The sequence below is a fragment of the Chenopodium album genome, chromosome 12 (genome assembly GCF_948465745.1).
Source record: "Chenopodium album chromosome 12, dcCheAlbu1.1, whole genome shotgun sequence".
In the NCBI taxonomy this organism is placed as follows: domain Eukaryota; kingdom Viridiplantae; phylum Streptophyta; class Magnoliopsida; order Caryophyllales; family Amaranthaceae; genus Chenopodium; species Chenopodium album.
Genome location: NC_137845.1, coordinates 35,323,083 through 35,341,903, shown reverse-complemented (window position 1 = coordinate 35,341,903; position 18,821 = coordinate 35,323,083). Strand labels below are relative to the sequence as shown.

General features: G+C 38.9%; 1 protein-coding gene across 1 annotated transcript; it reads left to right on the top strand.

Moving 5' to 3' along the window:
• The first annotated feature begins 11,622 nt into the window (after positions 1 to 11,622).
• Positions 11,623 to 17,147, top strand: LOC145572329 (uncharacterized). The gene is made up of 8 exons (XM_081631313.1): positions 11,623 to 11,937; positions 13,372 to 13,527; positions 13,629 to 13,898; positions 14,694 to 14,725; positions 14,805 to 14,900; positions 15,371 to 15,527; positions 15,611 to 16,275; positions 16,557 to 17,147. Exons 1-8 carry the CDS (start codon positions 11,835 to 11,837, stop codon positions 16,914 to 16,916), a joined length of 1,839 nt encoding a protein of 612 aa, XP_081487439.1. The 5' UTR covers positions 11,623 to 11,834; the 3' UTR covers positions 16,917 to 17,147.
• Positions 17,148 to 18,821: the final 1,674 nt, after the last annotated feature.

The window sequence follows — 18,821 nt, the reverse complement described above, 5'->3', positions numbered from 1 at the left end:
TTCATTCTAGCTATTTTGATGATTTTATTTATGGGTTTTGGTTTTAATTATTCAAAGTATGTTTGATTAGTATCATAATTATGTTTTGTTGGTTTAAAAGTATAATTTAAGATTGTTATCATTGATATTATTTTTCAGATTTTATGATTTTTTAAAGTTAGGGTATTTGATTATTCAAGACTTGATTTTTAGGGTTCTTGTATAAATTAATTTGGGGATTTTATACACTCAATGATTCTATGGATAATTTAAGTATAAAGATATGATTTTGATGAGTTTTTAGGAGTTTTTAACAAATTATTATTGCTGGAATTTTATTTAAAGTAGTAGAATTGTGATTTTAATAAAAGGGTTTAGTTACCCATTGAAAGAGAGATTAATTAAGGGTTTTACTATAATTTTCAGATTATTATAAGTTGTTTAAAGTGAGTTTAAGTTGCTGGAAATTGTGTATACAAGGGTAATTAACATAGTATTATTGTCCCTTTATGTAGGAGACTTGGTTCGAGAAGTGTTGTAGTGTATTTGGCCATTTTAAGGGCTTAATTGAGATACGTACGCATACTCAGAAATTTATTAAGCGTGTAGAAACATGCTAGGATTTACTTAATTGATTCTAAGTTAGTGTCTTGCTAGGAATTGGTTGGAATGGTTGAATTGAAATGAGATTGGTAATTTGAATTGGATTGATCGAATTGAGAATGGTTTTGGTGAATTATTTGTGAAGCATGATTGGTTGAAATAAATTTCTTATTGGAATTTGTGATATTGGAATATTGTCATTGAACCATATTTTTATTAATGGCATGTTTGAAGGTTTATTTAATTAAACTAAATGTTTAATTTGGTTTGGAATATTGAAAATGAATTTTATTATGGTTCATATAAATTTTATTGATGCTATAAGCATGAGGAAGGAGCTATTTAAGTGTCTTTGTACACGAGGAATAAATTATATTTTGGTGCCTTAGTGCACTTAAGGTATTTCTAACACCGAGGGATAGGAATTGTGGCGCATTATGCGTTTCAGGTGTCTTTGACACCGAGGTAGATTAAAAAGGGTTCAACATTAAATATTATGTGGTCACTAATTATTCAAGAATTAAATTGGTATGTTTGATTGTTTGAATAATTATAATGATTGAGTGTGTTATGTTTTGAGAGTAATCATCAAGTCTAATAATATGTAAAACAACGTAAAGTGAAAGAGATTATGCACCAAAACTCTTGGAACGTATATACCTTGAGTATGAGCATATGGGGGGAGTTATGCGACTTTATATATGACCATAACTTCTACTGGGGGTACAGGACGCTGTACTTTCCATTTTATTATGCGCAGGAATTCCGCGACTTACGAGTGGTTCTTTTATACTGGCACGGTTAGCTCCCGTGTTAGTACTCCTTTAATGGGGTAGGTTATGGGGAAACCTGTTCGATGCGTAATCAAGCTAAATAAATTATTTAGTTATTTATTTATTGAGTCATGTTGTATGACGTATGCTTGTAAACAGGTGTAACAAGGTAAGTTGTGTGATGATAGGGTGAAAGCATATGAGTGTGTTTTATTTACGCTTATGTACTCAGCATTGCTGATTGTGTGTTTGTATGTTTGTTTGGCCTTGTCTTTACTTTGGCCCTACGACGACCCATTTCTAATGGCGAGTAGTGGGGACAAGTAGAGATGAGATTTTTAGGTGATGAAGCATATTCATGATGGGGCATGAGCGAAGAGCGAATTATGCTTAGTTTCTATAAGAGACTATGATGTGATTTATTGCTTTATTTTTTATCTTATATTATGCTTGTGAGACTAACGTGAAGGTTTTTAAGTTTGTTTGGTTTTAATAAGGGCCTACAATGATTCCAAGTTGTAGGTTGACTTTGTTTGACTTTACTTTCGTTTGGTTGACTTTTAGTTGACTTGTTTTGAATGTTTTTTTTAAGATAGTCTTTCGCTGTGTGTCTTTGATAATTGTCTTAACCGTTTTCACGGTGCCGGTAATATCTTAGATCTTCCTATTTTGAGCTTTAAAAAGAGCAAAACATGTATTTTAAAGGAAAGAATTTTCTAGGGTGTTATAGATAACTTATTACAAGTATCAATATTCCCTCTGTGTTTAAATAAATGAAATGTTTCCTTTTGCGGTTGTTGAGGTAAATATTATCCTTGCCAACAAGTCAAATACACTATCTTTTTCTAGAGTATTAAGAGGATCCTCCTACTGTTTCTGATTTCAAAGATTGATAACCTTGCTAACATAACACAATAGAATAGTAAAGACGTTGTCCTTACAGAAGTTAAACAAGTTAGATTGCTAAAGAAACAAGTAGATAAATGTAATACCCTGGAAATTCCCCTTCTTTAAAATACCTTCTAACTCCTAAATAAAACTCATCTTCAGGAAATATCCAGAGTATTACCGCCACCGTGATAACGGCTAAGGATATTTTCAAAGTCACACAGCGGAAGACTAACTTTTAAAAACTAAAATAAAATAAAGTTTAATAAAACCAAACTCAATTTTGAAACCAACTTATATTAAACCAATAAATTGGAACCATCAAAGGCCCTTAAAAGCCAAACTAAAATATCAAAACAATAGTTAATGTTAGTGTCACAATTACATAAATAATCCAATATAATACATAATAAACAAAGAAACATATAACCCTTTTCGCTCAGTCCCATCATGCTTGATATGCTCTTTCTAGCTGTACTTCTCTTTATTTCAACCTCACTACTCGCCATATAAAAATGGGTCATAGTAAAGCCAATACAAAGAAAAGCTAAACAGAAACACAAAAGTACGAATTAGCAAAAGTTGAGTACATATGCACCAATAGGAGTAATCATACTAACATGAATATCCTAGCAATAAACAATAAATAAATAAATAAAACATGCTTGCCATACAACACAAGTCAACTTACCTTTGACTCACGACTCTACTTTAATTTATTAATATATAGCTTTGGATTACGCATCGAACGGGTTTCCTTAAAAATAGCCCATTAAAAATGGAGCTTCCAATCAGGGAGCCATCCCCAATCGGCACCTACTATGTCACACCTTGGTGACGGAATTCCAGCGCATAAATAATAATAATAATGAAAGAATATACAACGTCCTGAACCCCTGTAGAAGCTATGATTAAATATAAAACCCCATAACTCCCTGTCTAGAGCAAACTGTTAAGGTGGGGACGACTGCCTTTGAAAGGTTGGGTGCAGACTTGCACCTCCTGTTAAAAGAATTCAAAAACATCTTTGCCTTTGAAGTGGAAGAGATGTCAGGTATCAGCCTGGATCTCGCTGCCCACTAGCTTGTCGTGGATCCTAAAAAGAAGCCCATCCGGCAAAAGAAAAGAAATCACGACGAGGAGAGAAGTTAGGCGGCAGCTGCCGAGGTTAAAAAGCTGTGAGACGCTGGGTTCATTCGGCCATGTAACTTCCCTGACTGGGTTACATATGTGGTGCTTGTAAAGAAGCCGAATGGTACCAGGCGCATGTGAGTAGATTATACTGACTTGAACAAGGCATGTCCAAAGGACAGTTACCCGCTTCTAAAGATCGACAACCTTGTCGACTTTACAGCCGGGCATGCCTTGATGAGTGTTATGGATGCCTACTATGGTTTCCATCAAATACCCTTGTGGAAAAAAGATCAAGAGAAGACATCCTTCGTCACTGATCAGGGGTTATTCTGTTATACTATGATGTCGTTTGGCTTGAAGAATGCGTCGGCTACTTTCCAACTGATAATTAATATTGTCTTCATTAATCAGATTAGGAGGAATGTAGAGGCGTACATTGATGACATGATAGTCAAATCTAAGCTACGGACAGATCACCTTGCTGATCTCCGTGAAACCTTCACCACACTCAAGCGGCAAAAAGGTCATGTTAAATCCCAAGAAATGTCTTTGGTGTTGAGTCTGGGAAGTTTCTCAGATTCCTGATTGATCAAAGGGGGATAGAGGCTAACCCCAAAATGATACAGGCGGTAATTGACATGAAGTCACCCCACACTGACAAGGAAGTTCAGAAACTCACCGGTTGCCTAGCGGCATTGGGAAGATTTCTCAGCCGGTCAGGTGACAAGTGCCACTATTTCTTCCAGGCAATCAGGAAGAAGACAAGGTTTGAATGGGGAGATGATGTTAAGGCAGCCTTTCAAAAACTGAAAGAACATTTACACTCTTTTCCAAGGCTTGTTAGTCCTCTGCCCAGAGAGACGCTTTACATATACTTAGCCGTCTCAGATCATGCCCTCAGTGTTTTTCTCTTTGCTGAGAGAGACAACATTCAGCTCCCGGTCTATTTCATTAGCCATGTGCTCAAAAATACTGAACTATGGTACCCCATGGTTGAAAAATTTAGCCTCGCCCTTTACATGGCTGTTAAGAAGTTGAAACCTTACTTCTTGGCACGTCCGGTTGTAGTCTACACAGACCAACCTCTCAAGTGGCCAATGATAACCTTGGAGTCATCCGGTAGAATGCTCAAGTGGGCTATTGAAATGCAAAGTCTTGAAATCACTTACGAACCAAGAAAGGCAGTGAAGGGTTAGGCGTTTGCCGACTTCATTATCGAAATGACAAGGGTGGTTGCTCCGGACAATCCGAATCAAGTTTGAAAAGTGTATGTAGACGGGAGCTCTACTATGAACGGCTGTGGTACATGTATAATCTGTCAGTCTCCTAAAGGGGACAAATATGAGTATGCACTACGGTTCAAGTTCCAGGCCTCAAACAACGAGGTAGAATATGAAGCCCTACTAGCCAGAATCCGCATGTGTAAGGCGGGAAGAGCAACGAAAATTGACGCCTGCTCTGATTCACAGTTGGTCGTAAGCCAATACCATGGTGACTATGAAGCCACCCATCCGGCAATGATCAAATACCTTCAGGCGGTCAAAGCTGAAGCTGGGAGACTTGAAGAATTCTATCTGAGTCAAGTGCCCAAGTTTGAAAACAATCAAGCGGATGCACTGTCAAAACTGGCATCGTCCACCTCCTGTGATACGCCTTAGTCAGTCTTTTGGGAATTTATGGAAAAACGAGAGGAAGAGCCTGTTGGAGTACTTGACCAAAGCTCTACCTGGATGGATGGCATCCGGACATATCTTCAAGACGGCTCGCTGCCTGACTCACCACAGGAAGCGGCTGTCCTGAAGAAGCGAGTTACAAACTTCAAGATAAGAACGGAGAACTCTTTAAGGCGGGTTTCTTAAAACCTCTATTGAAGTGTGTTACCGCAGAAAAGAGGCAGGAAGTTCTCGAAGAGCTGCATGCGGGATACTGCGCCTCTTACATAGGCGGCAGATCCCTGGTTGTCAGGACCAGGCGGCAAGGTTACTTCTGGCCCACTCTTGAGTCAGACGCCATGGAAATGGTAAAAAAATGTGACAAGTGCCAAAGATTTGGCATGCTCATCCATCAGCTGGCAACTAACCTGACAGCAATCCACAGCCCAGTCTTGTTTGCTAAATGGGACATGGACATTCTAGATCCTTACACGCCTACACCAGGCGGAAAACGATATATTTTGGTGGCTGTGGATTACTTCACCAAGTGGGTGGAGGCAGAGGCGGTCAAGAGCATCAAGACAAAGGATGTCATCTCTTTCATTTGGAAGAATATCATCACCCGGTTAGGGGTACCTATGTCTGTGGTGTTTGATAATGGCCCTCAGTTTGAAACGCCTCAGCTCAAGACTTGGTTGGGAGATTAAGGGATCTCACATTGTTTTGCATCAGTTGGTCGACCCCAAGAAAACGGCCAAGTTGAAACCTTCAACAAACTCATCTCAGACGACATCAAAAAGAAAATTGAAAGAGTCGGTGGTTTATGGGCTGAAGAATTAATTCATGTCCTATAGGCCATCCGGAAAACTGAAAAAGGGGCAACCGGTGAAACCCCATTTCTCATGGTATACGGTGCTGAAGCCGTCTTGCCCATCGAACATTATGAGCCGACTCTATGAGTCATGCTATGCGATGAAGAGGCAAACTTGGAGGCCATGTGGCTAGCATTGGACTCACTCCCAGAACGCAGGGGCAATGCCGCCTTGCGTCATGAGATCTACCGTTTGAGAATGACCCATGCCTACAACAAAAGAGTACACAAATGACCCTTGAAAGTTAGGGACTTTGTGTTATAGAAAATGAAGGCAATCGGTAGGGCCAATGAGTATGGAAAGCTAACTCCTTATTGGGAAGGCCCCTACCGGATCTATGAAGAAGTAAGAGACGGCACCTACCGTCTGGAAACTCGAGACGGTAGGCGGCTGCCTAGAACTTGGAATGTAGACAACTTGAAAAAGTACTACTTGTAAGACTTGTAAATTTTTGTAAATGACAAGCCTATAAATGAAAAAGTTGCTTTCTGTTTTCAATTATGTTGTTTATATCTTTATATATACATGCGCAATGGTTAAAGAACCGCCTGTGCAATGCACAGACGGTAGAATGTCACATACTAAAATTAAACTAAGTTAAAAACTTAGTGGCTAAATCAATGTCCAAAAGACATGAGGCCAATGGCCGGATGATACTTATTTTATAAATTTGTCTGCTCCAACATGAGTATGGCGTCCGGCGACGCCCATCCGGGTGGAATCGTCGCAGAGAGTATCTCCCTTCCGGGTGACAAAGTGCTATACAAACTCATACAGACGACAAAGATTGAACGACCTAATTGGTCAACTCATAGCCGTCTACTCAGAATAATCTAAAGAATGACCAACTTAGATTATTTTTCAAAATTATGCAAGTCCTCCCAATGGGGCAAAAGGACATTGAGCATAATTGGATTGCAAGTACCTCAGGCGAAGAAGAAGGAACTTCAGTATAACTATTTCATCGCCTAGGCTAACGGTTGTTTTCTTGTATGAGTGGACGGCTGTGTACTTGGTTTGGGGAAATCATTGCTGTGATTGATTGACTTGAGAACCTCTCATACTCTTTAAAGTATCAAAAGTTCCCAAGCCAATCAATCAGCAAAGTACTGAAACCAACCACCGTCCAAGGGCAAGTACAGCCGGTTTTGTTATCTGTCGCATGCTCTCAAAGAGTTAGACAAAAATTCACGTAAATATATATATGCAAAATTCAAACGCAAACGCAAAAATTGAAACAAAATTTAAAACAAATTGAATCAAAGCCGACTCAGTTGGCACTTTCATAAATAAACCCTGGCCAAATTAGCCGGGAGGAAATATTGACCGGATACCCATCTGGGAAAAAAGCAAATAAATTGTTGATTCATTACATCTAAATACTCGGCACGTAGGCCGAAAATGCAGATGGATTTAAGCCAAATTGAAGACGGAAATACTTAATTTTGGGGCACAGCCGGGACGTCATCTCCTATGTGTTCAGGCGGTGGTTGAGTAGAGTTCACTTGAGCCGAAAATCGTACCCCCGCAAGATGGCTTTCACAAAATCATGTAACGGGAACCGGAGACTAGCCAAAAATGCCGCCTCATAGCAGCCGAAGTAACTGTTGGCATTCTCCTGGTCGTCTTTCCAAGCAATGGTGCCCAACTCAGGCGGCACCCGGATCTTATATCCTTCACCAAGGGGCCGTTTGAGCTTAAAATTCTCAAGTCCCTTCTCCATACTCTCTCTTTCCCTATCAGAGACGTGAATCTCGTAAAGGATTTATGTCTTCGTCAAGTGCAATCACTAGATATATAATGGATCAAATTATGGAGATAATTAAGTTCGTTCTTTTGGGTCGTCGTATTATCATAGCTAGAGGTACTTACGATCTTTGGGCTAGTAAAATAGCCTAAAGCCCAATTGAACGAATCCTATAAGGTCACATAAAGGGCCTAGATTGAGCATTAGAGGAAGAGACCCATGATGGGCCTTTTCCCTCTAGGTGGCCGGCCATATGGAAAAGTTTAGTTGGATTAGGCTTGCTTCCTAGTCTAGTTATAATATGATTATAAATAGACTAGGTGCCTAGGGTTGAACATAACATTTAGTGATCATAGATCAAACCCTAATTAGCAAACACAAGCCAACCTTTCACAAACTCTCTCTCACTCTCGTCCGTCCTCCTTGGTGTGCGCCGGTGGTGTGTGTACGGTGGTGGTGGTTCGTGGTGGTGGCCAGTTGTCCGCATAGGTGGTGATCGTGGTTTTCCTTTTTCACTCGACCAATCTAGTATTGGGGGACGGCTCATTCGAATCCCATGGACTAAGTAGAGGAGCAACGCTTGGGGCTCTATTATCTCCCTGATTGTCAGTCCATCGCTTGTGAAAATCACGTGTCAAAGGTATGTATTATGTGATTCTTTATGTGTTATGCATGTAGATCCTGTTTAGGTGCAAACGAATATGATTCATGAAATTCCGCATTAAAGTACCTAAAACCCTACATCTTGAAGGGATCTGCCTTCTCACTCCACTTTTTTCTCTCTTCAACCTCGCTATCCTCAAGCAGGGAAAGGGGAGCATCGCTACTATCCTCGGAACTAGACCTAGAGGCGGTGCTTCCCCCTTCTCTTTCTTGGGAGATCTCTTCACCGTCTAACCCCGAGGCAGAGGCGGTTCTCTCCCCGTCTTTATCTTCGAGGTCAACTTCTTCAAACCCATCATTGGAGACGGCCTCCTCACCGTCTCTACCCTCAGTCTCATACAAGATCCCGTCACTTGGGGTCCTGGAGATCCCAGGCGGGGAGTATTCCCCCGAGTCAACTTTCATGTCTTCCCCCTCAACCGGGGTCACTTCATCAGACGGTACTTCCAATGTACCATCTCTTCTTTGCCATCTGGTAGCTGTTTGTTTGGTTCTAGCCATTGTGTCCTGCAGAGACACAGAGACGGTGGTTTGGGGGATGTACAAAATTGCTCCATGCACCCAGAGCCGGCACCTCCAGTCCTAGACTCAGCCGTACCAGGAGACCGGCTGAATACTGACCTAGGCTGTGCCATGTGTGTTGGTGATAAATCCATTTATTGAATGAAAGTATACAAACGAAAAAAAGCAAGAATAAGCTGAAGGGGGTAGAGACGGTACCTTAAAATCTGACTCTGAAAGGGGTCAGGCGTTGACCGGCTGTAGAAAGCGGGTTGAAGGTGATTTTGCTTGTATATAGCACAAGCGGTTGCTAACCGGTTGGGCAGACGGGCGAAAAGGAGCTGTTTGTGTTTAACACAGATGGTGGTCAGAGTTTTTCTCTCTAGAACTCTTTGACTTTATCTCTTTAAAACTTTTTGGAAATGTCCAAAAATGAGAGGGGTAAAACCTATATTTATAAAGCGGTAAATATAGGGGCATTCTTGTAATTTTCCCACAATGTGAGAAGTTAAATTTCACAACTAAAATTCAACCAGTGGCAGAGTGACACGTGTCACAGATGCTACATGGCGTGCCATGTCACATCTGTGAGGGGCAAATGTTTTGGGTAATTTTTACTCAAGCCACGTGGGCCAATCAGATGGCGACACGTGTCATTCAAGGTTTGTCTAAACTGGACCTATCCCCATCTGACATGTGGCGTTCCCAGAATTCAGGAGAAAAGACGGCCTTCAGGGCCCAAACCCCTAAAAAGCCGTAATTCAGCGTAGTCCATCAGAATTAGGTAAGAGTGACCTAATTAGGGGCACATTTACCAATGACCCTATAAATAGGGAGATTTCTCCCATTTTGAGGATATCTACAATTTATTTATTACAGCCTACCCTACATTATCTCATATTAGATAAAACACTTGATTTCAGAATCCGAGAAGAGCTCAGTTTACTTTTCCGCACTCTTTACTTTTTCCAACGCGTTCTAACTTGATCGTCGGAGGCGGAGCTCCAACTCCCGGAGTCTCCGTGTTTTGCAGGTATAGACCGCGCCGGACCAGTCTTGGTGACGTAACTCTCCCGAGGGACAAAAACACCCAAAACAACTCCATTATCCATAAAATTTTTAAAGCAAAATACTTTAAAAATGTTGATATTATGGAAGCTAATTGGGGGTTCAATCCAAGCTATACATGGAGGAGTTTATGGGGATCTAAGTCCATCCTTCGTGACGGGCTGCATTGGCGAGTGGGTAATGATACGAACATAAGGGTTTGGGAGGATGCTTGGCTGCTGAATAAGGGCTCAGTGGTGTTTCCTGCTGCTCCTCCTAGTGCTGATCCTGAGCTTCGTGTTGCGGCACTTATAAATTTTGACAATGGCTCTTGGAATGGGGAGTTAATTCGCAACTTGTTCTCTTCTGAGGTTTGCTCAATAATAATGAATATCCCCCTATCAATGCAGTGGCCAGCTGATGCTAAATTCTGGAGACAAACTAAAAATGGAGTGTATACTGTGAGATCCAGGTATTGGCTAGCAAAAATGGGGAACATCCAAAATACAGCGTCACAGAATGGAACTGATGAGGAGCGGGTTTGACACTCTATTTGGGGATTGAATGCACCTCCGAAATTGCAACACTTTCTCTGGAGTGCATGTAAGGGCCAGCTTGCAGTCAAAGAGCGTTTACAGTATCGACACATAATCGATGATACTCAATGTCCTGTGTGCGGGGCTGCTTCTGAATCAATTATACACACTCTCTTTGAATGTCGGGCTGCCCAATAAATGTGGGGTCAATGTGATTTAATTAGTAGTGAGTGGATTGTTCCCTTTTTTTCTCTGATGGAACGCTGGTTGTGGCTAGCTAAGAAGGTCTCTGCTGATAAGCTGCATACCATTCCGAGTCTAATATGGGTAGCGTGGAGATGCCGATTTTTTGGTTGTGTACGAGCAACAACAACCTGATGCAATCAGGTTGGCTGCTGGTTTCTCAAAGCTGGTGGAGGAGTATAGTTCGTATGCTGAGAAAGTCTTCAACCCGGTTAGGAATGCTGCTGTTGCAGGGCCTAGTTCTTGGTCTCGTTCTCCTATTGGATGTGTGAAAATAAATGTCGACGCTCATGTACCTCAGATTGGTGTGGGGGGTCTTGGTGCGGTTATTAGAAACCATAGAGGGGAGACTTTAGTGGCTGCAACAAAGGAAATGTGAAGCTACTGATGTTGATATGGCAGAGGCTTTGGCTGTTGCAGTTTGGTATGCATATTGTAAGAAGACTTGGGTACATGAATATTTGGGTGGAAAGTTATTCTATGAATGTTGTTAAAGCAAATATCCAGCTTGGGCAGAGGAGCAACTCGAGGAGCAACTCCTATTTACCTTCTCTTTGATGATATAAACTTAGATAGCTTGGCTTTTGATTTCTTTAAAATTTCTCATGTTAGAAGGGCATGTAATACAGTTTCTCATATGGTTGCTAGATGGGATACCCGTAGTAGTTATAAACTTGTATGTATTGGTTCTTATCCGCAAAGTTTCTCTGACTTGGCGGAGATTGATTTAATATAATAATATGTCCTCTGTTTTCCTAAAAAAATAAAAAATAAAATAAAAACTAGGACTGACTTAGGAAAACAGAGGTATTGTATAATTACAAATACGAAGGATTAAAATTATGCATCGACAAAAGTAAAAGTAAAGTGTTGCAATTAAAAGTGAATGGAGTAATTACATAGTTATTTTTTTTATATTGGTGGCATGAAATATAACGGTCTAATTTAGAAGTTTCACATATCACACCAACTCCATAGTCTCTTTCACTCTTTCAGAGAGTGTTTCCATTCTTTTTATTCGTCCACAACTTTAAACCGCCTATATTCAACTTCAAAATTTTCATCTGCCTTTCTCTCTCTCTCTCATCTACTACTCTTCACTTCCCTGAAAACTCCTGTTCAAATTTGCGCCGAATTCTAGGTCATTTTCTACTTTCGATTTCTCAATCATTGCTCGATCTACAAATCAATCGAAAATGGAGCTTCTCGAAACGCCTCAAATTGATGCTGAAACTGATGCTTTCTCTCTAATAGACGTTTCCGCTTCCGATGATGATTTTCTTTTGGCTTCTTCCTCAGGTTTATTTCGATCTTATTTATCGATCTTATATACTTGTTTTGCAATCTTTTGTGAAATTGAACCCTATTTTTTCAAATTTTTTGTTACTAGTTTAAATTCAGAATTCCTTTTTTTTTTGTTTACCCTAATTGGTGATTTTTTGCTGTGAAAATAGATTGGTGTGTATATTCATTTGTTTTAATAAAACAATTCAGTGTCTTTTATCAAAAAATAATCCATAATTTAATAGCAATGGCCAAGTGTTTGGAAAATTAGAATCCTAAAATTTGTCGAAAACGTGTGTTAATGTATATAGAGTAGACATAAACATTCCTTGGTTAAGTACATTAGTAGCAAGCATGTGCTATGATAGCTTCAAGAAGTTATTTTGAACTTTCATCGTTTAATATCCCATAAATGGGGTCGGCTACATAAACCAACATGAGGACTTCCTAGGAGGTCACCCATCCTAGTTTTGCTCTCAATCATTGTGGCTCATGTTTATGTAATAGCAATTAGCAACAACAATTTACTGAGGCATTCGTCGGGAACCACAAAATCATATACGAAATGGGGGTTTGAAAATTGTGAGAAATGACCTGTTCTAGTGTACTGCTCAAGTAGCTCTACTGTGTTTGATTCTTATTTTGCCAATATATTGAAGAATATAATTTTTTGATGAATATTTAAAAAATGATCACACATTATGTATATTCTTAGATGGGCTTATAAATCATGTTACGTATTGTAATATTCATTTGTAATGGTGGTTTATATAATTGGTTTTACTATCACAATCCTACTAAAATCAAGTAAATGGGAGAGTATGAGATGGGTTTCATTACTAACACGGCACTTTTAGTTCACTCCTTTAATTCTATGATATTCAACGTTTACGTTTCTCTATAAACGTGTTTACTTATTTCCAAGTGTAAAATTCCATACAGAACTCATGTGCTACCAACATAAATTGCTTTGTTGATTAGTGTAATTGTGGTCAGACGAGTTTATGTTGATTTTTAATATATTTCTATGAAAAGCATAATTTTGAACCTGAAAAAGCCATGGTTTCCTTGTAATTTTTACGGAAATATTAACCAAAAGAATTGTACTGATCATAAAATTAATTTTCATGGAATCAGTATTGCAGCTAATTTCTGTAATGTATTTCTACTAGTGTAGGGTGATACTAGTCCTTAAAGATGTGTGTGTGTGTGTGCACAATGATTCCAAAGAATTATTTTTATAGCCTTCCTAATGATAACTTTTCCGAAAATTGATTTCTGCTGTAAAGTTTTGAATTTTCAATCGTAGATAAAAATTAGATTCCTTGAAGAAGTCACGTGTTTAGAAGTCTTTGTGTTCTCTTCCAATTGTGTCCTACATGAGCATAACGATACATGTGTGCTTGGTGTTGCATATACTTAGAAGTGTTCTTGTTTGATGATGCACAGAGCCCAGCATAGCGGACAATGCAGACCATATTTTTACTGAAGGAGCACCTACAGACCAACCATCTGATTCCTTGGTTTTACATAAACCTGGGAAAACTGGCAAATGTAACCTGCGCAAAAGTTTGGCTTGGGATAGTGCATTTTTTACCAATGCTGGTATTTGCTTTTGTTTTGTACTATATTGAGTGTTATTCCTTAATCCTATGGTTTCTGTCCTGCGTTGAGATGATCTATTACTCTCTGTCTACTTTATACAGGAGTTCTTGATCCCGAGGAGTTGTCTAGCATAATGGAGGGGTCTGAGACGGGTGTGAAGCAAAGCCCTTTTCTACCTGGTATCCAAGAGGAATTAAGCAAATCAACTGATTCAATCTCCACTTTTCAGAGTGATAATGTGACACTGGAAAGTCTTGAGGCTGATCTTTTCTGCGATATAAGAGCTTCAATTCAGAGATGCAGCAAGTCTTTGACTAAAGGAAATAGTGGTGACGTTAAAATCCATGGAGAAGAACCCAAAAATGATTGTTGTAAGTAACATGATGTGCTCTTTCTAGCATGCATTATTTACATTAAGATTTTGCTGAAAGCCAGCACTTCAACTTGAGTACCAATTGATTGCATTTGTACTAGAATCATTTTCCTTACTTCATCTGACATATTGGAGTTGTGGTTGGGTGGCATTGCAGTTCTAGTTGCCTTTTCATATATCTCAGTTTAGGATAAAAATATTTAGGGTTTTTTTTCACCAATATTAAGTCACGTTCAGCCTTGTTTCGTAATTGTGCAACTAGACTACTAGAGTGATGGGAAAGCTTTAGAGAAGAAACTGCAAGGTTAGAATCTGTCTGTTTCTTGGCTGATAGGATTTAAGCCAACGTTAGAATAGGATAGAATTTATTATTTTCCAATAAAGTTATATATTATTGATATGTAGTTACGAACTCTAATTTGGGATATTCATTTGTGTGGGGCTGTGAAAGTACTCGATTATGTTCTTGACTTAGTTGTAGTTCCCTGAAGAGTTCTTAATGAAGATAAAGCTTCAATTGCATGTAATCTGTTAAGAGTCCTGAAGTATCAGAGTTTACTTGTTTTGTTATTCATTCCATGGATACCAAAGTGGCTAACTGGGCTGATGGGCTCTAATCATGTCTAAAAGAATAAACATCTTTAACCTTCCATTTCATCCGTAATATTAATAGTGTTTGGTTTTGTTCTGCCTGAATTCTAATATTGTAGACTGTCATGTGCAAACTGTCCGTGTTTCAGTGCACTAATCCTGTTTTTTTTTTTTTTTTTTTTTTTTTTTTTTTTTTCCCAAGCAACAAAGATACCTGAACCTTCACGCAAATTGGTAAGCTGATCTGACAAGGCATTATTAGAGTTTGATTATTTTGGTGGCACTCAGATTAGTTGTGTTCTGATTCTTGTAGGCAAAGCCCAAAACAGCCTCCAATAAACTTAATATGGCAGCACGTGGGCCTATGAGAACACTAAAGCCAGGTTCTGTTTGCAAACAAGAGATTAAGGCATGTAAATTCCTTGCTGTACTACCATCCATATATGTGCATATCTTCACTTTTATGTATGTTTTTAGCTGCATTTCAATTTATAGCATACATTGTAATAATCTGGAACATGATCTGTCTTACAGTTCCTTCACTAATCTGGACAGAGCTGCCTATCACTCCCTTCGTCCCCTAAAATATTTACATTTTGAGTTTTTACACGGAGGATTAATACACTTTATGAAGTTTTCTGCATATGTGAATAAATATTTTTAGACATTTGTTTTAGGAACTTCTGTAGTTCTGTGCTTCCTTTGTTTTTTATGTGCAATTCATAGGCATTGCACATATATTATTGGGGTGGAGGGATTATTTTCTAATTTTTAAAACTATTGTTAAGCTTTGACTAAAGTGATATCACTATATTGGAAATGTACTTGGTGCTTACAACAACGTAGTTGGACTGACAACATTTTGTTTTCTGAATAAAGCCTCCTGTCAACCGTAGCAGAGAGCCTACCTCACTGCTTTCTAGGCCACTTAAGCCAGCTGGTGGACCAAGTTTGCAAGTAGCAGCAACTACCAAGAGAATGTCAATTAGTGCCAGCCGTGTCAAATCAGATTCTAAGGCTGCAGGAAATGTGAGAGGTGAAAAAGACTAATTTTCTATATATTACCCTATTGAATCAATATGTAAACAATGAAACCAATTTTAAGCCTGATTTGAATAGGCACAGGGAAGGGAACTTCATTGCCAGATGCTTCCCATCAAGTTGATTCACGAAAGCCTTCACTTAAAGCTCCGTCTTCACCCGAAATTTCTGCAGCTTCTTCAGTATTGAACAGAACCAAAACATACAGTTCACGCTTGTCATGTGACAGCTCTAGTAACTCTGCATCTGAAAATGTTCGAAAATCTCAAATGGGTGTAATCAGAAAAAAGATGTTGGACAAGAATGTCAGTCTGCTACCTGGTGTCAAGAATAGAGCCTCAACTAACGTTGTAGAAAAGGTTAAGTCTCAGAATAAGCAGTCCCATCTCTCAGACTATCTGAAGTCCACATCGACACCTTCCTGTAGTAAATCACCTGCAAGCTCTATTAGCGAATGGTCCACTGAGTCATGTTCTTCAACAGCTACAGTTAATCAAAAACTTTTTGGCTTGAATCCTTGTCCCCCTATCTCTCATGATGTTGGTGCTGATAGCAATGTTTCTCAAAATCTGCATAACCTATCTAGTGATAGAGCTTTGGGTGATCATGACAATCAAGTGCCAATATCTAGCCAATCTGTGATACAACCTTCAATAGGGAGTGCTGTGTCCAATCCTCGTCCAGGCTCTGCTAAACCATCAGGTCTTCGAATGCCATCACCAAATATTGGTTTTTTTGATGGGGTCAGTTTTCTAACATTTGATAATTTTTCTTTAAGGTTCTCAAGCCTAGCCTGCTGCTGGTTTTGGGTTGTGAGAGAAGGGCGATTGGGTCTTATCTCATGCTGTCACAACTCAAAAGCCTGTAAAAAGCAGCAACTTGCTTGGTGGAGTTATCTGTTGAGTTATAACCGATTTGTTCTTGGATGTTTCCATAATTTAAAAGATGTAGTATGCTTTATTACTTTTAATCCTATCTGCATGTATTGTCCATACTTTGCAATAATGAGGAATGTCTTGTACAGGCAAAAGCTGGTGCTGAGACTCCTAGTAGCAGTTCACGACCTCGTTCTGCCTTGCCCAGCAGCCTTCCTAGACCAGCAGCAGGAACACCCAAAACTTCTGGGGCGACAAACAAAACAAGACTTGGCTTTGGCACTAGTGCTTCTAAAATAACAGAATCTGCTGCTGCAACTGCCAAGCCTAAAGAACAAATCATTGATGCAAACCTTAAAACAGATGCAGCAAGGACTCCTTTTACAGTAAAGAATAGTGTATCTAATGTGGTTGAGGTAAGCAACTCGCCACCTGGATCAGGCATCAAATCATTTTCGAAGGGTGACGTTGTGCCTTCTCTAGAGATAACTCAAGAGGGAAGTAGCTGACACTTTTGTGAAATGCAATATACCATTTCCAAGGTAAATGTATGGGCAAGTGAATAGTACACTGTCATGAACATATTCAAAGAGAATTTATACATTTGTGGTAAAGATCGGATGATATATTACCATTTTAAGCTGTTTGGACAAGTAAATATTTGAGTAACTAGTAGATTCAGGGTAGAAGAATCTATGTTAACTACTTGAAAGCACAAGTATTCATATAATGTCAAATTGTTGTCGCCATATTTTCCTCCGGACTCTTATTTTGCTGCAAAACTAATAGGAACTGGCATGATTACAGCACTAAAAATGGCAGAAAATAAGAAGAAAAAGGGTGATTATATTAAGGAAAATTTGTCAGAAAAAACCTTTTAAATGCCTCATTTTGCAAGAAAATACCTTTTAAAATGATTTTTGTTTAAAAAAACCTCCACGATCAATTTTTTTGTAAGATGAAACCTCTCCTCCCTTTTCCGACATTGTCTAAGGGTTTCAGGCATTGACCCCTTATTTTCTCTACTTGTAGCCAAATTTAGGGTAATTTTCCCTATTTTTTTGGCTCTTCAATTTCCTCTCTATCTTTTTAGGGTATATATGCTACATTAAAAGGTGAATTAGAGCAAAACTACCCAACTCATTCAATTGAAAAGGTAAATTAGGGTTTCATTCTCTTTCTTCCACCATTCTAGTGGCCAATACTCTTTCTTCCACCATTGTAGAGGTCAAATTAATCTCTTTCTTCATCTCTTTAATTCCTTAATTTTTGTCTAATTTTGCATAATTAATGGTGAATTGTCGGTGTAAGATTTAAGGAGAACTTCATGGGCTCATGAAAATCCAAAAAGAAAGTGGCTTGCAAATTCTACAACCATGAAATCGTCCCTCTTCTTCCTCCTTAAAGTAGAAAGGTGAGTAAATGAAATGTAATAAAAAAAAAAATCCTAATTTTGATACTAGTTACATCAATAATTTAATGAATTTGCACTTACTTTAGATTAGTGTTGCTTGTGCACCAGGGAGAGAGAGAGAGCGCCCAAATATGATTGAAGTGCAAAGCCTTCATGGAAGCAAAGGAGAGAGAGAAGATAGGGAATTTAATTTGGAGGGAAATAAGAGGGAAGATAGAAGGAGGGAGTGCAAATATAAACTTACTTGGGTGTAAGTAGATAAAATAAGGGGTCAACGCTTGAAACCCTTAGTCAATGTCGGAAAAGCAAAGGGAGGTTTCATCTAACAGAAAAAGTTATCGTGGAGGTTTTTTTAAACAAAAATCCTTTAAAAAGGTTTTTTTCTTGCAAAATGAGGCATTTAAAAGGTTTTTTCTAACAAATTTTCCTTATATTAATAAGAAGAGAATAACACTATTTCGAATGATAATTTCGCTTCCGAGAGGTGGATTCTCTCCATGTATGAGCTTTCGAGAGGCTCACTCTCTTCCAGTAACAAACCTCACAATATTCAACATATCCTCTTTTCTCCTAATGACGCCTATTTATAGAAAATCCCTACTAATTATTATCTAGCTTATTCCCCAAATTACTACTAATAGACTATGATTAACATGCCCTCCTCCATATATAAAGACGAGGTTGTGTCCAACGAATTTATACTGTGATGGAGGTAAAGCATGGCGTTGGTGGTGTTGGTCTTAGATTTGTAAGGGCGTGGATTGAGAGACTTATTAATGGATATCTGTTCAAAAGCCCTGTAGCAGTCATCAGGTAGTAGATTCTGAAATATATGCACAGGGATTGAGTAATGGGGACTAGGCGATTGATTTGTGCATATAAGCCTTGTGTTGATATCTCCATCATTTCCTCCTGAAGTGGTTGTGACAGACTCAGAGCTTCAGTGACCTTCATTTTTTTTTTGTAAAAAAGAATTTCAATGGCTCAATCTACTAGGATT